The sequence below is a fragment of the Quercus lobata genome, chromosome 1 (assembly GCF_001633185.2).
Source record: "Quercus lobata isolate SW786 chromosome 1, ValleyOak3.0 Primary Assembly, whole genome shotgun sequence".
NCBI classification, from domain to species: Eukaryota; Viridiplantae; Streptophyta; class Magnoliopsida; order Fagales; family Fagaceae; genus Quercus; species Quercus lobata.
Window position 1 is genome coordinate 30,625,446 of NC_044904.1, and position 25,671 is coordinate 30,651,116.

General features: G+C 36.7%; 2 protein-coding genes across 2 annotated transcripts; one reads left to right on the plus strand and one right to left on the minus strand.

Moving 5' to 3' along the window:
• The first annotated feature begins 3,542 nt into the window (after positions 1-3,542).
• On the plus strand, positions 3,543-4,649 carry LOC115994589. Its single transcript, XM_031118818.1, has 2 exons — positions 3,543-4,082; positions 4,210-4,649. The coding sequence occupies exons 1-2, from the start codon at positions 3,741-3,743 to the stop codon at positions 4,372-4,374; spliced, it is 507 nt and encodes a 168-aa protein (XP_030974678.1). The 5' UTR covers positions 3,543-3,740; the 3' UTR covers positions 4,375-4,649.
• A 6,971-nt stretch (positions 4,650-11,620) lies between these two features.
• LOC115986538 (pumilio homolog 2) lies at positions 11,621-19,424 on the minus strand. Its single transcript, XM_031109668.1, has 9 exons — positions 18,181-19,424; positions 15,899-17,415; positions 15,670-15,811; positions 15,461-15,568; positions 14,582-14,794; positions 14,386-14,496; positions 13,481-13,675; positions 12,880-13,054; positions 11,621-12,118 (listed from the first exon to the last, which is right to left on the minus strand). Exons 1-9 carry the CDS (start codon positions 18,856-18,858, stop codon positions 12,081-12,083), a joined length of 3,177 nt encoding a protein of 1,058 aa, XP_030965528.1. The 5' UTR covers positions 18,859-19,424; the 3' UTR covers positions 11,621-12,080.
• Positions 19,425-25,671: the final 6,247 nt, after the last annotated feature.

Here is a 25,671-nt window from a genome sequence, read left to right on the forward strand (position 1 = left end):
CTGGACCGGGGATAGATCACGTGCTGAATCGTTCCCCACAGACGGCGCCAAACTAATGATGCTTAGATCGTCAGCCAATTATGATCGTCCAGATGAAAGTCGTCCTCAACCAACCCAATCCTTAATAACGAGTGAAGGGAAGAACAGATGTAGTTCGCCGACGTGGTGCCTGCCAAAAAAGTCTCCGATGCCAAAGTCAGAAAGATTGACAAAAGAGAGTTGTGAAAATAATGTGCTAGAGTTTTTTCCTTACCTCCACCCCTTTTGGGGTTATGTATTTATATGCATGCACTCACAAGTGGTTTCTTCTAGCCGTTGGTGGAGTCTTGATGGAGACTTTATTCTTGTCTGGTAACACCCCTGCGGGGTGTTAATGGTGAGCTGCCCCTCTCAACGGTCTGAAGGTTGATTAATGCTTTATAACGATTCCTCGAGGGGTGGAAGTGGGTTTACTCGTCCTTAAGCGACGACCATTTCTTCCAGGACGATCTTGTTTAGGCCGTCCGTCACTAGTCGTGAACGTATGGACAATGATGATTTGATCGAGCCTATCAAAAGACAAATTTTGAGCAAGAACATTGAGACTGGAATAATTGGCACCGACAAGAAATTCAGGTAAGCTTCGTTGTCCATCCTCATTAAGCTTGTGGATGGTCTTGCGCTTGATGTGAATCGGTCTTGGTTTGGGTTGATATTCCAACTTGCATAAATTTCACATTTATAAACTATTTTTCAAGCGGATATAAACTGGTCATGTGATTGCATGTTTTAAGATTTTTGGGAGAACGTCTCTACATCACCATTCTCCATTTTTTTTTTTTTATAGATTTTGCTAGGCTGCTATTTAAGGCCTTTGTTGCACCAAGTTGGCTTTTGTAAATCGATTTGATTCTGTTCTATAGTAGCATATGTATACTTTATTGCCCTTTGTTTTGTATAGCTGGTAATAATAAGTTGCCAAATTTAAGTTCACTTTGTTACTGAAAGTATGTGCATCCATTTTGTGTATTTTTAGGCTGCATTTGTGGATTTTATTTAGGACAAAATTTAGTTACAAAATTGGTTGTAGCCTAAGGCGACAAAATTGGTTGTACTCAATATCTTTTTATTGGTAGTGAATTTTGACAAATCCATCATTAGATTACATCTTCTTCTTAGATCCTCCATACTTACAAAATTTCTAAAAAATTAAAGAATAATAGTTATGTCATTAATAAATTGTTTATGTGGTTCCCAAACCCAATGGCACTTCCTGTGCAAGGATTGGGCTTCCAATTTATTTGTTAGTGGGTATCCCTGAACTCCTACTATGGCAAGTTTCAAATACTACCTTGACAGCCCAACTATATAACCCTCATACCTCTCGTGCTTAATTCCCTCTCTTCCTTGGTATCTTTCTTCTCATGTTCACTCCTATTTCTCACACCCCAATTTTTACCAACCAACCCCTTTTTGCCCTCCTACCTTCCCTTTTATAGCCTCTCCTTAGTGGGGACCCAAATAATTACCTTTCCATCTTTTCCCATGTGGTCCCCACCTCTGTCCAAAATCCTTAGTAACTTGGTCAATTCTAAGGACGTTCTTAAAACTTGCACCTGAAGCCGAATGGCGCTCGGTAGCGGATTCCCCCAAGGCACTAACAACGTTTGAGAACCGATCCAAGTATTGACTGTTACCCCTTCAGTCATCCCCAACCCATTCATTGATACTGGGTCGAGCCCAGTCCAATAACAATAGGCCACTACCAAACACTGATCCTATGTCTCTATGATATTCCTACTTGTCTGGGCCCATCCTAACAACAATGGGCCAACACCGGCCACTGATCCCATGTCCCTACAGTTTAAATTGCAAATTTTTGTAATTTAAAATTATGTATAAAATATAAGCTTATAGATCATATAGTAAATAATATCCGATTGACACAAAATTTGACATGTGTATTAAGAGCGTAAAAAATATGCAATTCAACAATTAGGATTTTAAAATATGTAGTAATGTTTATTTAATCAAATAAGGTTATAGGCCTAAGCTACAACTTGTTTTGTAGCTAAATTTTGTCCTTTTATTTAATCCCAGTACTCTTAGCATGTTTTTAGCTGGCTACTTTTTAAGGAGTTTGTTGCAGTAAATTTGTCTTCTCACATTCTGCTTGTAAGTGTTTTATATTTCCCTTAATCATGATAGTATCCTTTATTAAAATTATTTTATGAATATTGGTGCTCAACAGTTTTTTTTTTTTTTAAGGTAATTTCTTCCTCCTTTTATACTTGAAATTAAGGGGTATTTTTTCATTTCTTTCCTTTTTTTTACTTCTTGAACTCCGTTTTGGTAAGCAATCCATTGATTTGTCCTTATCGCTGCAAGTTTTTTTTTTTTTTCCCTCCCTCCCTCTTTAAGAGTAATTATCATTGCGAAAATGCTTTGTGCTTTGAGAGTTATCGATAAATTTTAAAAGAATGCATTATTTATTAAAAATATAATGTTAAAAGGGTTAATTGTGCAACTAGAAATTCAAGGACTAACCACATACATATAAATTTAAGGATGAGATTTGGAAAAATCTCTTCGAAATATTGCCATTCAATTGGTTTCTTAAAAGCCATTCTCAAAAAAAAAAAAAAAAAAAAAAAAAAAAAAAAAGGTTTCTTAAAAGCAATTCCTTTCCTTGTTCTTAATTCCTTTTTCACACTTGGTTTGAGAATACGCAACAATATGTACTAAGCCTTATCCACATGTCTTAGCCTTAAATTTTTTTTTTTTTAATTTTTTAAATAATGCTAGAGAAACACCTAACTATACACCCCATTGCTTTCCTTGTGATTGATGCAACTAAAATTTTTTTTTTCAGCAAGTACCCATGGTGGTTTGTTGTGTAAGTGCTAAAATTCATTCTCAAATTAAACCCCACTATTTTGTGAAATTAGTTGTGGGTGGCAGGAAAAAAAAACCATTTTGTACACAACCGTCAACATACTACCACCAATTTGGCAAGTTGTTGCTTCCATTTTTGTAGAGTCCATACTCAAATAACAATAATTGGTGAAATGATTGAATAATATTATTCATAGTCTAATGGAACTGTTAAATGGAGACTTAAGCTGATAAGCATTACAATAAGATTAAAGACCTATCATAAATTACATTTTGGAGTGCAACACCTAATCAACTAATCTGCAAATATTGGGATATACCTCTAGGCAATGAATAGACACCATATGAGGAAAAAAAAAAAAAAAATCTTCTTCTCATTTTAAGTGTTTCTCTTTATCCTCTACTAATTGATGTATGGCAAGGTCTGAATTTTATTTTTCATTTTTCATTTTAAACTTTGGTTATTTCAACCAAAAAAAAACACCTTATGACAACACACACATAATATAAAATGGAACACTCCGAATAGAATCTAGGATTTGTATCAACTACACAGGTGATAGGACTAAAGCCTAATTGCTTATCTTAAGACATGGCTCTTTGTACACCACTCCCCAATCCAGTCCAATTTTAACTTTCAGTTTTTAAAGGTTGGAAGCTAGAAACAGTCTTGTAGCCCAACCTTCCATAACTTGGGGTTGGCCTGATAGGCTTTAGGCCTGGCATCCAAAGATTCAGTGGAACACAAGCAAAAATGTGATGACTTACCCTGGAGTTTCCCTCTCTCTCATCCATCTTGGCACTGGAGGCTGGAGCAGCTTTTGCCACCAGCAGAAAGAAAGATAAGTGGCAGCAACAGATGAACCATGACTACCGCATCTTTATCTCTATCTCCAAGGCTTTTGCTCTCCATATCCAAGCCCAAGCCTTGCAATTTTGTTAACACCCATAATTCCTCTCTACCATTTACCTCAACAACAACCAAAAATACCATTCTTTTACACAACCCAGCTCACAGAATTACTCAGAAAAGCACCCAACTTTGGAGAATCTCTTCTGCCTCTGAAGGTGAAGTAGTTCTACCATCAGAAGCCACCCCACTAGAGAATTCCCAGGAGATAGTGTCAACCAGTGATGATAGTGTCTCCACCATCATATCAACTCTTCTCTTCATTGCTTTTATTGGTCTATCTATTCTCACTATTGGGGTAAAGTCACTTTACAAAAAAGTTCCATTTTTTCATGTGTAATTACTTGCGTTGTTTGTTCTAGTTGCCTATAATTGTGACTCTGCGTTGTGGGTTGTTGCTAAATTGAGTTGGTTTTGGGTCCCAGGTTATCTACATAGCTGTGACAGATTTCTTGCAGAAGAGGGAGAGAGAGAAGTATGAGAAAGAAGAAGCTGCTAACAAGAAAAAGAATGGGAAAAAGAAGAAGGTGAGAGCAAGGGCTGGGCCAAGGGGGTTCGGGCAAAAGATTGATGATGGTGATTATGAATAGAATGTTCAGTGTAAGTTTTTCACTGGCTTTGTATCTCCAGATTGAAATGGGTGTTCTTTAACCTCCTTTTCTTTGACCAAAAGGAATGGGTTTTCTTTGTTCTTTTTACAAAAATTTTATGCTCATTCCGTAAAAGTGAGAGCTTTTGTGTACTGCGTATGACAATCTTATTAATTCAAGCATACATGATGCTCAATCAAAACAATGGAGCTGATTTTGATTAGCCTTCAAGACTTTATGGTTCTTTTAAAAGTTGCAAAAGTATTTGGCATTAATTCCCTACTCTACTCCCACTTGGATATCTAAAGCAACGAACTTTCTGATTTTAGGACATTCTTGCTTAATGGTTTGATTATGAAATATGAATTCAAATACAAGAGATGGAGAGAGCTTGATGCATATGTGATAAAATTTTCTTTGGCCCAGTAGTTGGATGTCCACCTTTATTTTTTGCTCCCCTTCCCTCTTCCTTTGAGAATATCTAGAGTGGATGAAGTTTTTCATATTGGTCAAATTTATTTTTTTTCCTCAAGTTGTGTTAATGTAGTCCCTAAAGTTGGTGGTTTAGTGTTCTAAACTATGTGATTAATTAAATCCTCTTTTATCTCTTCGGGTCTGAGGACTCTCCATAAAGAAAATCTACATTCAGTAATAGAAAAAAAAATCTATTTTGCATCATATTTGGAAGAGCCGAAAAGGTAATATCAAGGGTTGCACTTCCTTGTGAAACTTAATCTAGCATCTTACAACACAATGTGACAACAACCATACACTACCGATGTCTGCATTCAAGGCATCCCTCTGGCTCTGTCTCAAGATGGAATGATGAGTGACGGTCATCCTCACTTCATCTTGCTCATTGCCAACAATCTGCACATGTTCCAAATTTAGTGGTTGCAACTTGCAACTAACCATGAGGATTGAACTTTTTGTGAGACTTAATCTTAATCCAATACTAATGACACGAGTTGACAACAGCCATATATCACATGTATCTACGTTTTGGATGGCATGCCTCTCTTGTAAAAGTATTCACATGTTAAAATTTGGTGAGGATCTTCACTTTGCATCGAATTCAATTATGTGGATACATGTGTGAGTGAAATCTCATATTGAATAAAAATGTCAAGAGTGAATAGTTAATACTTAATATAAACAAAGTTGAGCCCAAACTCAGAGATTTGATATCTTTGCTATGGGGCCTAGGCCCTAGAGTGTGTAAGGGCCTTATCACATACACTTTTCCAACCATTCTTTTAACATATTGATTTGCTCTTTGAATTTTTGTTATCAATTAAAAAGGAAATGCCTCTTAGGTTGTTCTTGAACCTTTGCGTGTGAAAGTGCGTCCAACACAAAGATCAATGCTATAGTTTCATCATAGGGGTTGTTCGGTCTAAGAACTGTTAAGTGACTAGCTTTACTCCCAGTGACATGAATCAACTTTTAAGGGCAACACATTCACCTAACTCTCAGCTCTAAGAGATTGTTCCTAAACTTATTTTAACTTTGTTGATTATTTCCATTAAACTTGTTTTCTTGGCTGAAGATTTTGTGTATTAATAGAAAATATTTCCAACATATTCATCAAAGTGAAATCCTACAACATCTGAAATGACGTACTCCTGGCCTTGGTTTTGCTCCCATGCGGTGGCAGCTCCAGCATTTTTTTTTAGAGGGGTTAATAAGTACTAAGAAGATGAATCATGAGTAAGAGATGAATTTTGCAGTTTATGTGGCTTTTTTATTACAAATTTGTCCATAGTGTTGACAAGAAAACAAAAGATAAACTATAAGTTCATTTGATATATTATTTCTTAATACTATAAACATATTAATTGTTGTTGATAAGATTAAATGGTAGAAATTATCTATTGTTTCTTAATATGTTTAGATCAAATTGGTTTATATATATATATATATATATATATATATATGTAAGGACACGATTTGGTGACGAGCCTAAACAGTATTGGGTTCGTATGTAAAAGGCCCAGACAATATGATTTGTAGAGCGTGGGTGTAAAGAGCTAGATTAACGGTGGTATCTACCTCCAAAATTTTCTTTCAAGCCCATACCATGTTTTCCTTCTCATTTGTTGGTATAATCAACGTCTTTTCTTAAATCCCTAGTGTTACTCTCTCTCCCTCTCTTCTTCCTTCTTTCTCTTCAGTTTTGTGTGTGTTCTCCTTTTTTTTCTCGATCCTCTTCTTCATGTTCCTCTTTTAGTTTATATACTCCCCTTCGCAATCCATCTTCACCGAACACGTGTAGATTGTGCCCGGGGGATTTCTTTCTGTCCCATCTGGCGCCTCCTGGAACTTCCTATGGGCAGCTGTAAGGCTGCTTTCCTGCTGCTCAGGTATCACCTCCACATTAATGCGGCCAGAGAGTTGGTTGAGAGGTCATTAATGCGGAGGCAGCTATAGTTTCAGATATTTGTTGGCCTTATCTCTTTCATCTTTAGTCGGCTACTCTACCCTTGAGATGACCTACTTCTGAGGTCTGATCGTGGTGATACCACGTCCTGATCGTCGTCCTCGGACGCGATCGTCCTCGGACGCATACTGCCGAGGAGGATGGCGTCCTCGGACGGGTGCACGACCTCGGATGGGCCACTGGCCCAACAATCCTCAACCAATTCTGAATCCTATGGGCCTATCGACCGAATGATCCCCACATATATATATATATATATATATATATATATATATAAAAGCTAAGATATTGTCAAGGGAATTATATTCAAGTTTATTTTAATTTTAATTTTTTTTTTTTTTTTAAAAAGGGTCAGGGGTTCAAATTATTATTTTAAAATTAATATACATAATTCTTTTTTTTTTTTTTGGGCCAGCTCAGGGGGTTCATCCCCTAAGCTTCACTTGCCGCTGCCCATTGGCTTTGCCATAATAAGGATTAGAAGGAATACAGTGGTGGAGGACTGGTGATTGGATTGGAATATGACTATCTATAATAGAATATCTCTGCCTTTTGCTGTTGACATTGAACTTTCTGTCGGTTGGACAAACTCAAATGCTCTGTCAGCATGAAAACAATTGATGTAATGCCAGAAGAAATCTGCTACAAGGGTAGAAGCTTTTAGTCAATCAAAGTGCTTCAGAACTGCATGTGTAAAATCCTAAACCACAAGACAGGCAGCAAGGACTTTCATAAAATTTGAGATAGGGGTTGGCATGATTGGTTGCATCCAATGGGTCCTCTTCATCCCAGATTCTGTTTTAGGGTGATATGCGATGCAGCTAGCAATGTTGATGCAAAGATCTCTATTATTCTAATTTCTAAGGAGAAAGGATTGGATTTGGTCCCCTACTCAATCAAAGGACTTAGTAGAGAGATTCAGAGTCAGCTGCATCCACCTAGCTGATGAGGATAAAACAATCTAGTGTATAGATGGAATTTAGTTTGGCTCTCTACAACAATTCCTTGGCATGCCTTTATTCTGCGGTTGGCCTTTAAAATAGGCTTCCAACCGGAGATAGACAACTGCAATGGGGAGATCATGGTGATGCATTGTGTATTTTATAGAAAGTACATTGAACACAAGAATCATATTTTCTTTAGGTGGGGTCTTCTCTAGTAGAATATGGAAAGCCTTTATGACCAAGTCCTTGATTGATAACCCAGTAATAGAGTGGGACAGATTGGTGGCTTGAACTTGCAAAATTTGAGAGGAAAGGATATTAGTGCTGTGATTTGTAGGCTGGTTTATGAGAGCAGCTTTTTGTAAAATCTGGTGTCAAAGAAATGCGAGAATTTTTGGGGGCAAAATCCTAAATGAATAAAGCCAAATACAGCATATTTGTTGGGAAAACAGGAACAGGCATTGTGGTTCTGTTTTGAAGTGTCTTTTGGGAGGTTGTGTTCTGTTGATTGTTTTGCTGAGTTGGGTAGTATTTTGGTTTTCTTTTGTGTTGCAGCTTTGTACTGCTTTTTGGGCTGTATTTTGTTCTTTCTATGAGTTGTAGCTTTGATTTGTTGTTTATTCTTCTTTTGTGTTTTAATGAAAGTGAGCTGTTCATCAAAAAAAAAACCTAGAGTTTTCGTAGGAAACACTAGAGAATTTCAATGGAACTACGAGACTCTTGACGTTAAATAATGATCCAATTAGCTTCTACAAATTTGAGAGAATGAACAGTGCTTGCTTATCTGGCCACTCATGGCCGGTTGGACAAATAAAAATTGTTAATATGAGAACATGATCCCTGCAAAATTGGCTAATATGAACCCACTAACCAAGTGATTTACCAATAAACGACCAACTTGGCAGAATGACTAACTAAATTTTGTATTACACAAAAAATATAGTTTTTTTTTTTTTTTGGCAGACAATCTGCAAATAATTTAGAAATTCCATTTAGGTCAATCAGCAACTTAAAAGTAATCAAGGTCTCCTAAATCTTAAGTTTTGCATGGACACCCGAAACTCATTTTAGCATTATACTTTGATTGAGAAACTTTACGTGAAAACATAGGATTGGTCCATAAAATTTGAAAAATTCTTTATTAGTCTTCAAAAAATTATAATCACGCTTGGTCAACCTCCGGAAGCCTTGTTCATAACGAAACCCCAAAAATGGCTATCACATTTTGCAACGTCATAAAAAATTTAATGGAAAGGATATGAAGGACTAACTTGATACGTTTATAATTTTTTAAAGACTAAAAAAATTCAACTTTCAAGAACTAAAATACAATTTTTGACCCATTTTAGATTTTAATGTATATTTTTACCACAAACTTTATCACCAATATACACATTTTTAATGTTGGCTTCAGAAATTGTCAATTGTTATATAGCCTAGTGGCATTTTGTATCTTCAAATATGGTCAAAATCACGGTTGCTTAAGGCCTCAACTTACAGTTAGCACTTAGCACACAATTGCAGGGACAAAAATCAATAAAGTTACATTTGCATACTTGAATTTAGATTTGGATTTTAAATCATAAATACCTTGATTCTAAAAAATTAGATTTTGAAATTCTTTATTTGAATCTGTTTTATATACATCGGAGTACTTGAAATTTAGAATTTTAAATTCTATGTTTGGATATTCTATAACCTATAAATTATGATTTAAATTGTTATGCTCTATTTGTTTTGAAGTGAAACATTTTTCAGAAATTTTTTTCCAATTTTCAAGTGTTTGTTTACCAGTAAAAAAAATATTGGTAAACTTGTGAAATATTTTTGGTTAACCGTAAAATCATTTATAAAAAGTTGTAAAACGTTTTATCTTTGATTTTTAAAACTTGATAAAAGATTTTACAAAAACACATTATGCTTTCCCTCCCCCTATCTAGTGGCTAAGTCATTGATCCAATGGGCTAGGCAATCAGTGTAGATGGTTTGGTGGCCGAAGTTGTCCTTTTGATGACTAGTGCCAGCTATCTAATCACTAGAGACATCATTCCAACGGCCAGAGCAGCTCTTCCAATGACCAAAGCCGCATTTTGATGATCAATGTCAACAGTACGATCACCGAAGTCATTGCTCCAATGCACTCTTCAAAGCCTATCGTCATTCTGATGCACTCACTGAAGCCTCTATTCTAACAACTGGTGTCAACAATTTGATCATTGGAGAGACGAGGTAATCGAAGCCTCCGTTCCAACAATCGATATCGTTGTTCCGATTGCCATTCCGAAAGTCCAATCACTAGAATTCCAGCACCAACGGCTATGCCAACGATTTTGTGGTTTGTTTAAAAAAATTTACATGTTACACCCAAACACTTAAAAATATTTTACTAAAAACGTGTTTTACATGTAAAATATTTTACTTCAAAACAAACATAACAAAATCTCTTTTTTACTTCCTCATTAATCAATAATAATAATAATAATAATAATAATAATAATGTTTATGCTATTAATAACTTCACTCATTTCCTTATAACATTATAATTATAATATATCATTATTATCTTGCTAGTTTATTTCCTACATAGACAACATGGTTGAATACTCACATTGTTTGGAAATAGTTTGAATTAGCTCCATCATATACGATCAACTTTTAACAGTGTAATACTTGTAATTTGATGAAATGACCATGTATATTAATAAAGATTGAAACTGCATAACAAATGCAATAATAAAGTATTAAACAAAACAAAACCAGAGAGAGAGAGAGAGAGAGAGAGAGAGAGAGAGAGTCAGAGAGATGGGGTTGGAGTGTTGGACTTCAGCACTGACTTGTGAACTTTGTCTTAGGCTGGAATACATGAGTTAGGTGGTCAGGTTTAATTAAAGGTATGATCCCTCCCCATTGTTGAATCACTTTCTTTCACTGTCGCTATAAACCAATTTGTCACCAACAGCGCCAACAAACCCAAATTAAGAATTCACCAAAAAGAAAATCAAAACCCATTAGATTTGGGCAACCTCTATTCCAAGGTGACTTGGCCTCCTTCGATTTCTTCTAAGAAGCTTCAACCAGAGGTCATGTGGTAACCCTTTTGAGAATCTTTGTGCCCTAATGAGCTTTTTGTTACAAGCGAAGGGTTTAAAAATAGGTCTAAACTCCCAGTAGCCTCACCCCCAGGTTGGGGTCTAAAGCATACCCGAATCATTGAAGGTCTTCAGCTCGAGCCAAACCCCCAATGATAATGTTATGAAAGGCCTCGTTAAGGACCTGAATGTTGTGGTTGGACTCGATGTAAAGGCCTAGAAATTTGGGGTGGGGGAGAGGGGCCATTTCTTTGTGAATACTAGACAAAGTCAAATCGACAAAGCGAGCCGACTTGGTCTGAGTTGAGTGTGGCAACAAAGTCATGGTTTGTGTCAATGCATGCTTAATAGAGAGAGCGGAGTCAAAGAGGGAATGGAACTGAGCAAGAGTACCTGTCGTGGTGGTTGGCGTAGGAGGATTTTTGAAATTTGTAAGGCTGTGAATTTATTTGCAACCAATGGATTTGTTGTCTTAGAATCCTAGTTGTATTTGGCCCAAATTCAAGTCCACATGGTCCAAATCTTGCCATCCAAACGGACCACAAGTAAATTTAATTCTATGAGCACGCCCTTGTAGTATTCAAGTAAATTTAATCCATATGAGCAAGCCTTCGAGCATATTCATCCATGGTACAAAAAATCAAACTAGGAATACTTCATATACTTGACAAGTAACAAGATTGAACTTAGCCAACTCAAAGAAAGAGCACGTGACAAAAAATATTGAAGACATGAAATGAACGGAATTAACATCAAAGCTATATTGCAGAAAATAGACTAGAAGAAGATACGTGATTGCATGAGAAAATTGTGCTTATAATCAAAGAAAAAACGTCAATAACCATACATCAAAAATATCCCTGGCCTCAACCTAAACATAAACAGCTCTCCACATGGCAACATTTGTACAGTCGCGTTAACTTAAAATCTACCTCACCATTCAATAATTTTTACACCCTTAAAAAACTTGTATAGTCATTTTGTCTCCTCTGCAGGGGGATCAGGTGCATTCAACATCTGAGCCTCGGCTTGCTTGATTTTATGTATATAAACCTTAAAACTACATAATGTACAGTTTTGCCGTACAAGCAACAACTTTATTTCCAATCGGCCCACACCTATCACAAATGACAGGTAGAGTAGTAGTAGCTCTAGACATGGGGGGTGAAAGAGAGGAAAAGAGGAAGCTCACACTGGCCTCAGTTAGCTGTACAGAACTTTTTCCTACGCTGCCTAAGCAGGGTGTGGAGACTGAGCTGCAATTCTCCTTTCTGCAATCAATTTAATTGACCGGTTAGCAAGCTATTTCATTATGGAAGAATCGTAGGATCAACAGACAACAATCTTTTAAAGCAGATGATTATAAATAAATAGATAAAAGCTAAAAGCAATATGACATTCATGTTGCATATATAACAACATTTGAAAGCCCATGTGTCTTTTGAAACTCAACAATGACACATAAATCATAATGATATAGCACAAAATTTAGAGGGTCAAACCACAAAAGAGTTAAGACATGCTCAATGAGTTGATTCCCTATATTAAACAAAGGGATCATTAGTATATCTACTGCAGTGAAACCTTGATCTCTTCTTGTTGGGTGGTAAATTCCAACGATGCATTTATACAAATGGTCCACTTAGAATGAAACCTTTTTTTTGGGGTCATAAAACTCATACAAGGCAGAAAATTTGTTCCCTACAGATAGAAAAGTTGGACATAAGAACGGATGTCTCTATACCTACACATCCAAGCAGTGAACCAATAGGAGTACAAAGAGGAACTATTGGTCTAAGAACCAGGGAGCATCGTAAGAAACCTCAGAATGTGAGATCAGCAAGGTAGCTCAAGAAAACACTTGTTACAGTTTGCTTACTGGGTGTGGGAAAAATTATAGAAATTCTAACATGTACCTGTATGTACATGCATGCAAGCCAACACAAATACATATAAAAGTATCTAAATCTACATACATGCATAGAAGTACAAACTCATATATATATATAACAAGGGAAGAATGAATGAATACCCCCGGCAGCAACAAGTTTCTCTACACGTGCAACAATATGCTTTCCGTAAGTGTATTTTTTCAATGCACTCAAATGAACTTTAATACGTGAGAGGATCAGCTCACGCTGCTGGTCATCACAAGTCTCCAGAACTTTTTGAACAACGTAGTTTGCGAATTGATCTTTCATCATTGCCTGGATAATAAACAAAAGATAACAATAATGAAAAGACAACCAGTGTAAATGGCAAGCAACAGACCATAAAATAAAGATTAAGACAGATAAGCCTGATAACTAGTTAACCATCATATCATGGCATCTACAGATCTATTTTTTTTCATTCTCAAAAAGGTGTGAACCAAAGCTCAGAACTAAAAAAATCTCTTGCTTCACATTCTATAAAATATCATCTTCTGGAATCCACAAGACTATAGAACAGTATCTTTTTGCAAGTTTACAGTGAAACTGCAGTTGCAGCTGCAAGAAGATCAGGTCCCACCACATTATCATTTTACATGTCAAAGGGCTTACATACCCTCTCTAAAAGCTCCCACATTTTGATTAGAAGACACTGAAGGTCAGGCCTACACAAAAACTCAATGTTTCAACACTAAGGCATACCTGAAGCGGCTCATTTTCATCGGTAGAGCCAAGCATCTCATTCACTAGTAACAGGCGTTCAGAAGGACCACCAAAAGTCAAACACTTCTCCACAACATTGGAGGCAAACTTCTGCTGACTCATTTGAACTATCTTTCCAGCTAATTCTTTAATAATAGCAGAACGCTCATGAGGCTTTCCATGCTCCAGCACATGCTGTTAGAGAAACCAAAATTGCAAAAGATCAATTAAGGAAGCATCCCCAAATAATGAAATAGATTATACGAACTAATGAACTGAAGACACATTTAGAACATCCAAAATTCAGAGCTGGGACTCGAAAGCAGCATTAATACAAAGAACATTTGGATTGTTCATTCATGAAATGAAACAAAAGGAGCTGAAATCTGAGACACAAATGTAGATGACAATCAAACCTCTAAGAGCAGAGTTCCACATCAGAACTCTTCTATGCCAAACAAGCAATGTTATTAGCACAGATTGTGGTCTCAAGTCCAATTGACACTAAAAGTAAAAGATGGGAAAGAGAACCATAATGTTTTTGAATAAAGAACAAGGAAGACAGAGAAGCAACAGTGTTAACTAACAGAGTGGAACTTTGGGAACATAAACTTTAATTTCTAAGAATTAGAAAAACAAAGTACTGGAAAAGCATGCTGGCAGGCAGTGAAAAAGGAAATAACACACTTGAATGACCTAACAGTAGTTAGGATGGTGCTTAATAATGAGAACCAGGATTACCAGATCCAACCATATCAAGAAAGCCCGCATCCTGTTAAACACATGAATCCTATAGCCCAAAATACAAGACAGAACATGATATCATAATTTATATTGCCCTCATAATAATAACTACCGCACATATGGGTCCAAGCAGAAAGTATTCAGGAAAGATGATTATCAACCTGAACAACATAATTGCCATACTGATCTTGTGCCAACATGCTAACTGCACCTAAAATTTCATCCATAACTTTACTCTGCGTTTTTGGGTCGTTGCAGTGCTCTAGTACTCTCTGCAAGACAATGTCAGAGCATACAGTTCTTAACAGTTCAAATGAAATAATCAAAACTAGAACTAACAGCAAAAATTTTCTCAACCTGTATAACACGACAACCATATGGATGGGTGGAGAGGGTGACAACTTGATCAAAAAATGTTGAGACAATAAAGTGTATAGCATCTTCAGGAACACATTCAATACATTTCTGGATGACATGGTTCCCATTCTGATCACGTACACAGCGCATGACCTGACCTTCAAGTTCTTGGACCATTGTGATCTTCTGATCCAGATCAACAACTTCAATAGCCTGAACAGTTCAACAAAGCCGATTACTGCAACAACCTTCTTTGAGGAAAAAAAACTCATATTTTAGTCATTAGCCCTAAGAAGATTGGGAAAAGATACAGTAGTTATCAACATAGGGTCCGTTTGCATTAAACTTATTGTTGCTGAAACTGAAAACTGAAAACACTGTAGCAAAATAATTTTTAAATGTGTGAATAGCGTCGTGAGACCCGTAAACAGTGCATGAACAGTGCATGAACAGTGTTTTTTCTCATGAACAGTAACTTTTGTCTCTCCCTTAAATGTGTGAAAGCAAAAAAAAAAAAAAAAAAAAAAAAAAAAGAGGAAAACACGATGCAGGATTCAGCGGAAACGCTGAATCTCCAAACCCACACATAAACTAAATTTGTGTCAAAGTAACTATTTTTCATGCCTGACACAATAAAAGAATTGTACCATAATTTCAAAGATTCAATCTCTTAAATTGACCAGAAAATGGAGTCCACAGAAACTATCAGAAAAAATTATTATTCCCAAACTACCAGAACAAAATATTTCAGTCAAACCAATGAAAGATGACGGAAAGTTTTAGCAGAACGCTGCAGAGCATAAAAGATAGAGATCCATATATGAAAAATGCTGGGCACAAAATAAAAACACCAAAACATTGTTACAAAATAATTGATACCTTCTGGATCACTCGACAACCATACATTTGAAGGCTCAGTGTAAGTACATGGCTGAAAAGCTTGTTGGCCAATTCTCTTCTCTGGGATGGAAGTCCATGCTCAAAAAACTGCATTCAACAACTGTGTTAGTTAAAGCAAATACACTAGACTAGAGGGTATTGAAATAACAACTATAAATTTAAAAAAAAAAAAAAATAGTGCAGGTTACCTTCTGAACAACATAATTACCAAACACATCAGTCATTAAAGCAAGAGCTTGGGGCATGATTTCCTGATAAACCATGTTTTTTTCTTCTGTTGTGGCTGTTTCAAGTTTCTGTTGAATAAATCGGCTCCCATACTGATCCGCACTGCTCATAAAAGATGTAAAACCACAAAAATCAACTTTGGATGGTAATAAAATAATGGAGTACAACAAATCAACTAGTATTACATACCTGAATTCAACAACGTGACCAGCAATTTCAGAAAGTTCAAAACACTTTGTTTTATTGCTCTTAAACTCTTCTAAAAGTGAGGATGCAAAGCTTTCATCGATGTTAGCTGGATCCAGGTGCCAAGGTCCCATGATGCCCCCAGCTAAGTTCCTCATGCCAGTAGGAAGACGCATAGGACTTCCAGTCCCAACTGGAGAGTTTGGCATAACAGAACCTGCCATAGGACTTCCAGGATAAGACATGCCGACACCGAATGCAGGATTTCCATAATAACCATGATGATTAGAGACACCAGATTTACTTCCCAATGGAACACTGTACTGAGACTTCTGAGGGGATAGCATAGCCCCAATATAAGCTTTCTGCAGCTCGAGTAAATTCATGTATGAGTTACCTAAGTAGTTCCTATCCATAGATGGGTCATTAAGAGCAGCAAGCTGTGCAGCATAATCAGATGTCCTCAAGTACTGATACATAGGATCAACAAATGGCGCTTGAACAGCATTCCCTGCCATTTGGTTACCCATTCTACCAAGATTATGTACTTCAGATGCAGCAGCTCCAGAGGGCAAACCTCCTCCAAGAACTCTTGAGTCCATCCCAGGGGCTGCCATAGCAGAAGCTGCAGCAACATTTTCATACAAGGGTGGAAGATTACCAGTTCCAAGTTGGTTAGCCATCATGGACGCCAGTGATGGATTTACAGAATAACCATAGTTAATAAATGACGAATTTGTACCATCGACATACTGATATGAAGCAGCCAATCCACCTCCACCATTAGTAGATCCTTTTAGGTACGAATTGCTAGAAGGAAGAGCAGATTTTTGCATTTCAGCCTGCCTATCTGAGGAGGGGATTTTCAGGTCTGACCCATTGTTCTTTCCCAAATCAGAGTAAGATACTTTAGCAGATTGAGGAACAGAAGGCATATGCAAATGCCCAGATTCTGACTTTTTAAGGTAAGAATGTTGCTTAATATGATTCTGACTCCCTTGCAGACCAAATAGATAATTTTGTTGACTCTCTACTTCCTGTTCAAGCTGTGATGGAAGATGATTTTCATCATCCAGCACACCATTTGTTGACAAGTTCATGCCAGATAAAGCAGCTACCAGATCTGCAGACTCATTAATGCCAGATGAGACACCATTAAATGAGTTTGGACTAGCGATGACTTTCTTTTCCGATGTGCCAACTCTGCCTCCTCCAATAGGAGTAAGGCAAGGGCTAGGAGCCCTAGCAACATGTTGGGGATCTGGAGTGGTGCTTCTTGACAAGGAAGCACCTAGAACAGCAGCATAAGAATATGAAGAAGGAGGGCCCATATTTTGGACAGAAGATGAGCTCTGACCATTTGTACCTGATCGCAAAGCATCAGAATTTTTCAGTTCACCACGCAAATGAGCTAGCTCAGCTTCAGCAGATCCTAATGTCTCAACATTCTCATCAAAAGCATTACGACTGGCTGGACGAGAAGGATGCCCAGTGACAGGAGATGAACGCCCCATGTCATCCTGCACAGGTACTAATTCTTAATGCCACAGGAAAAAATTTAAGGGGAAGTCAAGAGAAAAAAAATTCAAACCAGGAATAGCAACTGCGTCAATGTAAATGGTAGGCCAAATTTGATAATAGTAAGAAAGATAGACATGCAGACAAGACCAAAACTAAAAGCATATGTCTTCAGAACAAAACTAATGAAACGCTAGTTAAACAACACTATAACAATAAACATGGAGAAGAGAAAGGTCATATCTTAAGCAATAGGAGATTAAAGGGTATTAATATAAAATTCACAAATAACAATCATATCGAAGATAAAGGATGACATTCTTTTGTAGATATGAAAGTGCAAAGTAATCAAAAGAGCAGCCAGCTTAAAAATTGGAACCTAATACTCACAAGCTTACCTGAGACAGACTAAAATAGGTGTAATGAGTTTAAATAGACACCTAATATGAAGGCATAAAAACTGGTGAGGATGAACATATGGCTCTACATATCTCAAGAACTCAAGTCAACGATGTAGACTGAGCAACCATTGGATATCAAAATCATATGATACCCTAATCAGTATTCATATTAATCCCAAAAACATGTAGACTGAATTACACAAAAATGATAAAGTCCGATCAAGAAAATAGCAGGAGAATAATCTGCAGGTGCAAAGTACTTTGATAATCAATCAATAAATAACTGCACAAAAACAAAAATATACCAACAAGCACAGTTCAAACAAAAATATTAACTTTTAAGCACAACCAAAGAAGGAAAATCACCTGAAAGATTTCAGCAAGACTCTTTTGTTTGCTCCCCAGCCCTAAACCCGGCAAACCAATCAGTCCATCACCACCCCACTCAGCAGAACCACGGCCTTTGTCCGACTCAACCTCACTGTCTCCTCTCCTCGTGTTGAAGCCCGGCGGCATTGAAAACAACGACCTGCCACTGCCACCGCCACCGCCACCATCATCGCCCCTATTTACTTTCCTCCTATCTCCAATCCCACCCAACACCGAACTCCCACCTTTCAACCTCTGCGTATACCTCCAGTCCTCCTTTGAAAGCAAAGGAGGCGGAAGCCGCGGATTCAGATTCACATTCGAGTAATAGTACGAAAGATAAGCTGGATCAGACCTAAGTTCATCCTCAGACACAAAGCCATTCCCATTCTTACTTTCAGAAAACTCCGAAAACACGGCACTACCACCGCCACCGCCACCGTCACCTCCCCCGCCGCCACCACCAAATAACCCACCAACAGCACTCAATGATCCCTCCACAGTTGGAGGAGCTGAACCACTTCTATAAATATTAAGCTCACGCTCACGATCATCAGCCTCTTGCCTACTACGCTGTTGCTCACGTAGCAACATACCTATCTCCTTCTCCAACTCATCCCCAAACGAACCATCGTTACCTCCAAGCATTGGTCTTCTCCCCAATTCACTCAACATTCTTTCAAAACCTCAAGTTGATCATCTCCGCCTAACACTCACTATTAACCAAAACTAATCAATACCCACTTCCTAAAACCGAAGGCTAAACCCTAAAACGCCCTCAAAATCAAAACTTTTCACACCAAAACTGATAACCCCCTAAACCCTATATATACAGCTCCAAGAATCCTAATCTTGCTTTCTTTTAAGCTAATCAAACCCCAAAATTTTCAAAACCCAAATACCCTTTACAAAGCCTAATCACAATCAAAAACTTACCCACCTCAGGAATCTGATCACTGAAAACAAATTTGATTTCCCACAACATGTTTTCATGGTTTCAGCAAAACCAAACAAATTGAAATCAAATTTAGAGAACCAAAAAAAAAAAAACAGTGTGGAAACTGAGGAGTGGTTAAGAGAGATATATATAAGACAAAGAGAGAGTAGGAAAGCAGTGGAGGCTGAGATCAATCAGGCGGCGATTGGTTCTTACAAGAACCCTTAGGGTTTTGTTCCACGATTAAATACACTCATATACTACTAAATTCTTTTCCTTTTTTGGTTTTTCTTTTCTTTTTTTCTTTTTTTTGTATATATCTCAATATTTGATTTTTAATTTTTATTTTTTTTAATTTATAATTTTCCTAAAGATTAGGGTAATTGACCAAGTGATAACCGACTGATGTAGGGATTTTTGTGAAGACTGAAATTGATGCTTTGGTTTTTTTTTTTTTTTTTGCTAGTGTTCCAAAACTGACACGTAAGTGCCTTAGATGCGGTGCTTTAAGAAGGGTTATTAATTACATATAGTAAAAATGTGGAATTATAGGTAAAAAGTTTGTGTCACAACTCAATAATTCTCAAAAAAACAAAAAACAAAAAAACTCAATAATTTCTCAACTGCTCCACTTTGGTTGGTTTTGAATTTCATCTGTGGATGATTTCCGAGTTCTTTGCTTGTGTGGGGATATATTAAGAACAAAGTCTCTGTGCCAACAGACATATCATGTCATCTATGTAACACCTTTGTAACAAGTAACATCACATGAGTGAGTGTAATTTAATGTAATTCAATCCCACATGATATTTATTTATTAGATTTTTACAAGGCATGTTTGTGACAAGAGGTAGGTATTTTTTTAAGGACAAAATTTAAATACAGTACTTAAATGTTGTTTCTTAAATTTTCCTTCTAAAATTCGGCTATGTGGCTTTTTTTCCTCATAGAATGGAAGTGTATTTTAGTTAAGTACAAACACATGACTGAATCTTAAGAGAGGAAACTTAAGGAACAACATATAAATACTGTACCTAAGTTTTGCCATTTTTTATATATACATCATCAATAGATTGGGTGTGAGATTTGATCTTTGAATGTTTCCGTTGAAAATATTAAGAGATGTCAATTAAGATACAAGTCTTGACACAAGAGATAATTTTATAAGTTCCGTTTGTTTTAAAATAAAATACTTTCTTACTTTCAAACGTTTGTTTACATGTATGTTAAAAGCTAGGGAAGTGATCACAACGGACATGCTTTGGTGTGTGGGTGATGGTAAGAGTATCAAGATCTATGCAGATAGGTGGCTACCTAGTACTAGTCCTTCAAAAATTATTTCTCCACAAGTGGACATGGCCGGAGAATGGATAGTTTCTCAGCTGTTGGATTCAAGTACAGGTGGCTGGAATCACCATCTAGTTGAGTCCTTATTTCTTCCCTTTGAGGCACAGTAGATTATGGGCATTCCATTATGCATGTTACGGCAAGAGGATTGTATTATTTGGCCAAGATGTAGCTCACGGATATATTTAGTGAAAACGGGTTATCAAATGCTATGTGAGATGGAAAACAATGAGGGGGCATCGGCTTCTTTGGTGGAAACATCTAGAAATTTTTGGGGGAGTATTTGGAAAATTAAGGGCCTGTTTGGTCATAGTTTTCAAAATTTGTTGTTTAAAAAGATGTGAAAACTGTGGTTTAAAAAGTGTTGTTGAAAAACGTGTTTTTAGTGTGAATAAAACAAACAAAAATGTGTTTGGTATCATGGTTTAAACAACATTTTTCAATTTTCAAAAAATATAAAATATGTGTTTGGTATGTGTGTTTTGAATGATAAAAAAAAGCTGACCAAAGTATGAAATAACATTTTTTTAATCAGGAGAAAGAACATCCATATATTCCCGTTGCTCCTCTCTTTCCTTCTTTATCCCTTCTCTTCCCTGAGAGCAGAAAACCAAACCCATGCATAGTCCTCATCTCCATCAACGCTAAAGAAGATCCACGGCTAGGCTTCACGTTCCTCGGATCTCATCTCCATTGTCAGCACTCCAAGACCCAACAACTAATCGAGCTTCTGTCGTTGTCGAGTCGCCAACCCATCACTCCAAGATCCAGGTTCGAATCTCACTTTCACCTTGCTTATCAATGGGTTTTTTTCTAAAGACCAAACCGTTCCTTCTTCACTCACAGATTTCTCACTTTTTTGGGTTTTTTTTTTTTTTCCTCACCAATCGAGAAAACCCCCAATTTTTCTGTTCTTTGTTTGCTGTTGAAACAATATTTGATTTACCATCCAAACATACATGCCCTACATTCTCGAAATCTTTTAGGTACATTCTCTAAATCTTTGGCTGTTGAAACAATGTTTGATTTACAACCCATTCGATTTTTCATTTTTCTTAACACTCTGTTTGGTTGCTGAGAAAGCTGATTATTAGTTTCATTTTACTGTTAGTTTTAGTTGATTGGGTTTAGTTTAATTATTCATGAATTTAAGCTTGGTGAATTTGATGATTTTGTGGTCGGTTTGACTGAATTTCGTTAGTGAATTTTTACTATTAGTTTTAGTTGATTGGGTTTAGTTAATTATTCATGAATCACACCTGGTGAATTTGATAATTTTGTGGTCGATTTGACTGAATTTCGTTTGTGAATTTTTACTATTAGTTTTAGTTGATTGGGTTTAGTTTAATTATTCATGAATTTAAGCTTGGTGAATTTGATGATTTTGTGGTTGGTTTGACTGAATTTCATTAGTGAATTTTCACTATTAGTTTTAGTTGATTAGGTTTAGTTTAATTATTCATGAATTTAAGCTTGGTGAATTTGATGATTTTTGTGGTCGGTTTCACTGAATTTCGTTGAATTCAATTTGGATATGATGGATATAATGTGGTGCTGTTTAGGCCAATTCCTCAATTATAGTGATGAACAGAAAGGTTTTGTGAGGTTTACTTTTGGTTTTCTCTGTTCTGGTTCTGTGAATGATGGTTTTCTAATTCAAAAATTTGAAAGTTTGGATTAATCTTGCACCGAAAATTGAAAACAGTTATAGGAAATTGCATAGCCATAGGGTCTGCTTGGATATGTTGCTATATTTTTTGTTGCACGAATTAATAGCATGTTCAAATGGCTGTTTAATAGTGTTGATTACGTTCTGTAATGTGTAAGTGAGTAGGTTTATGGTTTCTTCTCGCAAATGTCGAACGCAATGCATGAGGATATTGACGATGGCCTTCGGTTCCGAAATTCCAACTGTTTCTGTGGCTTGAGAGCAAGCGTGAGGATTTCGGATAAACGAAATGAGAACCGATACAGACTATTTCAATGTTGCCTAAAGGATGCATGTGGGTTTTTTCAATGGTGTATTCCTTTGAAGACGCCATTGTCATTTGCGGAGGATTTCCAGTTACTACAAGAAGAGTTGTGTGTATTGCAAGAGGAATTGAGGGTCATGCATGACAAGGTCCACCCCTTAGATCAGACCAAAAAAATGGTCAAGATAATGTTCATTGGATGGTGTTTGTTATGCATTGCACTTGTACTACTGCTAACTATGACAATGGTTTAAACCAAACTGTTATGATGATATCTTGTAACCATATTATCTTATTATGTACTACCGACTCCTCATGAACTTGATGCACTGTGTACTATTTTTGAACAATCTTGAGTCATCCATTTTGCTAGTGCTAGGTATATGTATGGGGCTGACTCTTGACTCTTACAACTGTATGTTATTGACTTAATAGTACTTTTACAATAGTATGTTATTGTCGCATTCCTCTAGCTTTCCTTTTTCCTACATATATATTGTACCAACACAATAGTGAATGCTTAAAATTTAATTTTGTCAAGAAATTGTTAAGTTGTTAAGTTGGAAGCTTCTGTTTAACCAATTGTTGGAATTAATGTTTTAAACAATTGACCAAATTTACTATCTTTTACCAACAATTTCAATCCAAAAAACAGTCTCAAGTTAATTGCCACAGTACCTATAAATAAAAGAAAACCAACAATGTCAACAACAGTTACAGCTTGCGTTATAGACTTTCCAAGAAATACAAATGGTTCATAATTTTTGCATCTCAACTGCTTCATTATATATTGAATTGCCTTCACACAACCTAGAAACTATATTACTAACCTTCATTCAGCACTTTTACTGTATCCCTGAATATAATAATTTCATCACAGTACCTGATAGGGTCTTACACCCTTCTTTCCTTTCAATAGGAATAGAACCATATCAAACCTCAAATAGAGTACTTAGGTGCCTTGATAAGGGAATAATATCTTATAGGACAATCACATAAGATATGACCTCCCTAACAAGAGTGGTCCAATCTCAAGAGATCTTACTAACCACTTGAGAAGCACAAAAGGAACAAACCAAAAGGAAAGAAAAAGCAAAATCCAGTTAAAAATGCAAACATAGCATGATGTCATTGCCTAATGCCTCCATAACTACCATCTATTTTTGTCACAACATATTCTTCAACAAAAACAAGGTTAAAACTTAAAACAGAGTTTGAATACTGTAATATCCATATTTTTTACAGTCTATTCCCAAAAAGCTCAATCACGGTTGCCTATGTAACCTGCCCACATAGCAGCAGTTATCACATCACGATACTCCGACATCGCTCGTTGTGCCCGAGCATTAAAAGCTTCTTCAGTGCCCCCACTGCCTACGCGTGCAGCTCTCGCTACGGTTGCGTCGCTGTTACGCACAAATGATCCTTCCCACATATGGAACATTTCATCCGCCCGGTTATACATGCGGATAAAGTTTTGAAGTGCACAGCAAGCGGTCACAATCAGCCGTTGTCTAGAGAGGGAGAAGGAGTGCATTTCATTCAGAATCGGGAACCTCGCCTTCAACACGCCAAAGCATCGTTCAATCACCATCCGTAATGACAAATGCCTATAATTGAACAACTCTTGTGGGGTAGTAGGCTGCCGGTTCACACCCCGAAACTCTTGGGCATGGTAGCGTGCGGACTTGTGTGGGGAGAGGAATGCACTGCCTATTGCGTACCTCGAGTTAACGAGGTAGTACGATCCTGCAATAAGAGTAATAACCATTGGCAGTTAATGTTACCCAACACAACTATTTTTAAGTGACAATAAAGGAAAAATTGCAAAAGGATCACCATACATAGAAACATAGTTACCATTTATAGAAGTAATGATGCCTATTAGCTGAAGTTTACAGGAAAATTATTTCATAGGATGGGATAAAGGAATGCAACATGAAAAAATAGAAATTTTCTTCTTTAATTTCTCATTCTCTGTCATTCTCTTCTTAGCTGTCTAGTAAGATTATGGCTCACTGTAATTGGAGGTACCTACCCTACTTTCAATTGGAGAGTTTTTAGCTAGCAGCTGAAGTTTACAGGAAAATTATTACATAGGATGGAATAAAGGAATGTAACATGAAAAGACAAATTTTCTGCATTTATTTCTTATTCTATGTCATTCATTGTATTGTCTAATTATTGATATATGCATCTTTATGTATCCTATTCATTGGATGCATCTGCATTTTGATATTGACTAATGGGGTGTCTAAGGAAATGAAACTAAGAGCAGAACTAACAAGCCATCTTGATGCAAGAAGAAGGGTAGCGGCTTCTAGTAACTATAAAAGCCAATTTCTATCGAACATGAGGTCAGTAATTTCAAGTGTTAGATTTTGTAGATATTTGTCTTATGAGGTTATGGTTCAATAATAAAACCTGATGCATTGCAGTCATGAACTGAGGACACCTATGGCTGCAGTAATTGGTTTGTTGGACATTCTCATATGTGATGATTGCCTCATAAATGAACAATATTCAACTGTTACACATATTAGAAAATGCTCAATAGCTCTACTCCGACTTCTTAACAACATATTGGATTTGAGCAAGGTGAGCTATAAAACAAGCCAACTACTGATTTCTATATATTGTGTATCAAAACAAGCTAGAGTATATGTTCATACAGTTACTAAGTGGAGAGAATTAGTTGATCACCTTCTAGTAACTATCGACTGGACAATTGGAAGGAAAAACACCTAGATTTTTATCAGAAGTTAAGAACCACACTTAATCAGATGACAACATGCTTAGTATAATGTTTGTTGAGCGGATTTACCACAATAATTACTTCTTCACTTTCAACTATCGCAACAATATTTTGAATTTATAAGAAACAACTCAAAATCACAAGAGTGACAGAATTTTATTCTACATACTGTAAGTGCAAATTTTTGCAAATCTAATCAGCAATTCTATCAAGTTCATGACATGTAAGTGCAACTCATATATCGAAATTTTGCCAGCCTTAGTTCTGCAGTGCTGCAGCTACAATTATGAAAGCTATCATACTGATGCAGATGCCCAAAGAACAAATCCAAAACCAAATGCACCAAAATTTTTTTTTTACCTCTAGGCGGCCAAGGGAACTCATACTCGGCATGTCCAAGTGCATCCTGCATGACTCGTGAATCATTCGCACTCCCTTCCCATCCAGAATGCACATACGTAAACCGCATGTCGAAG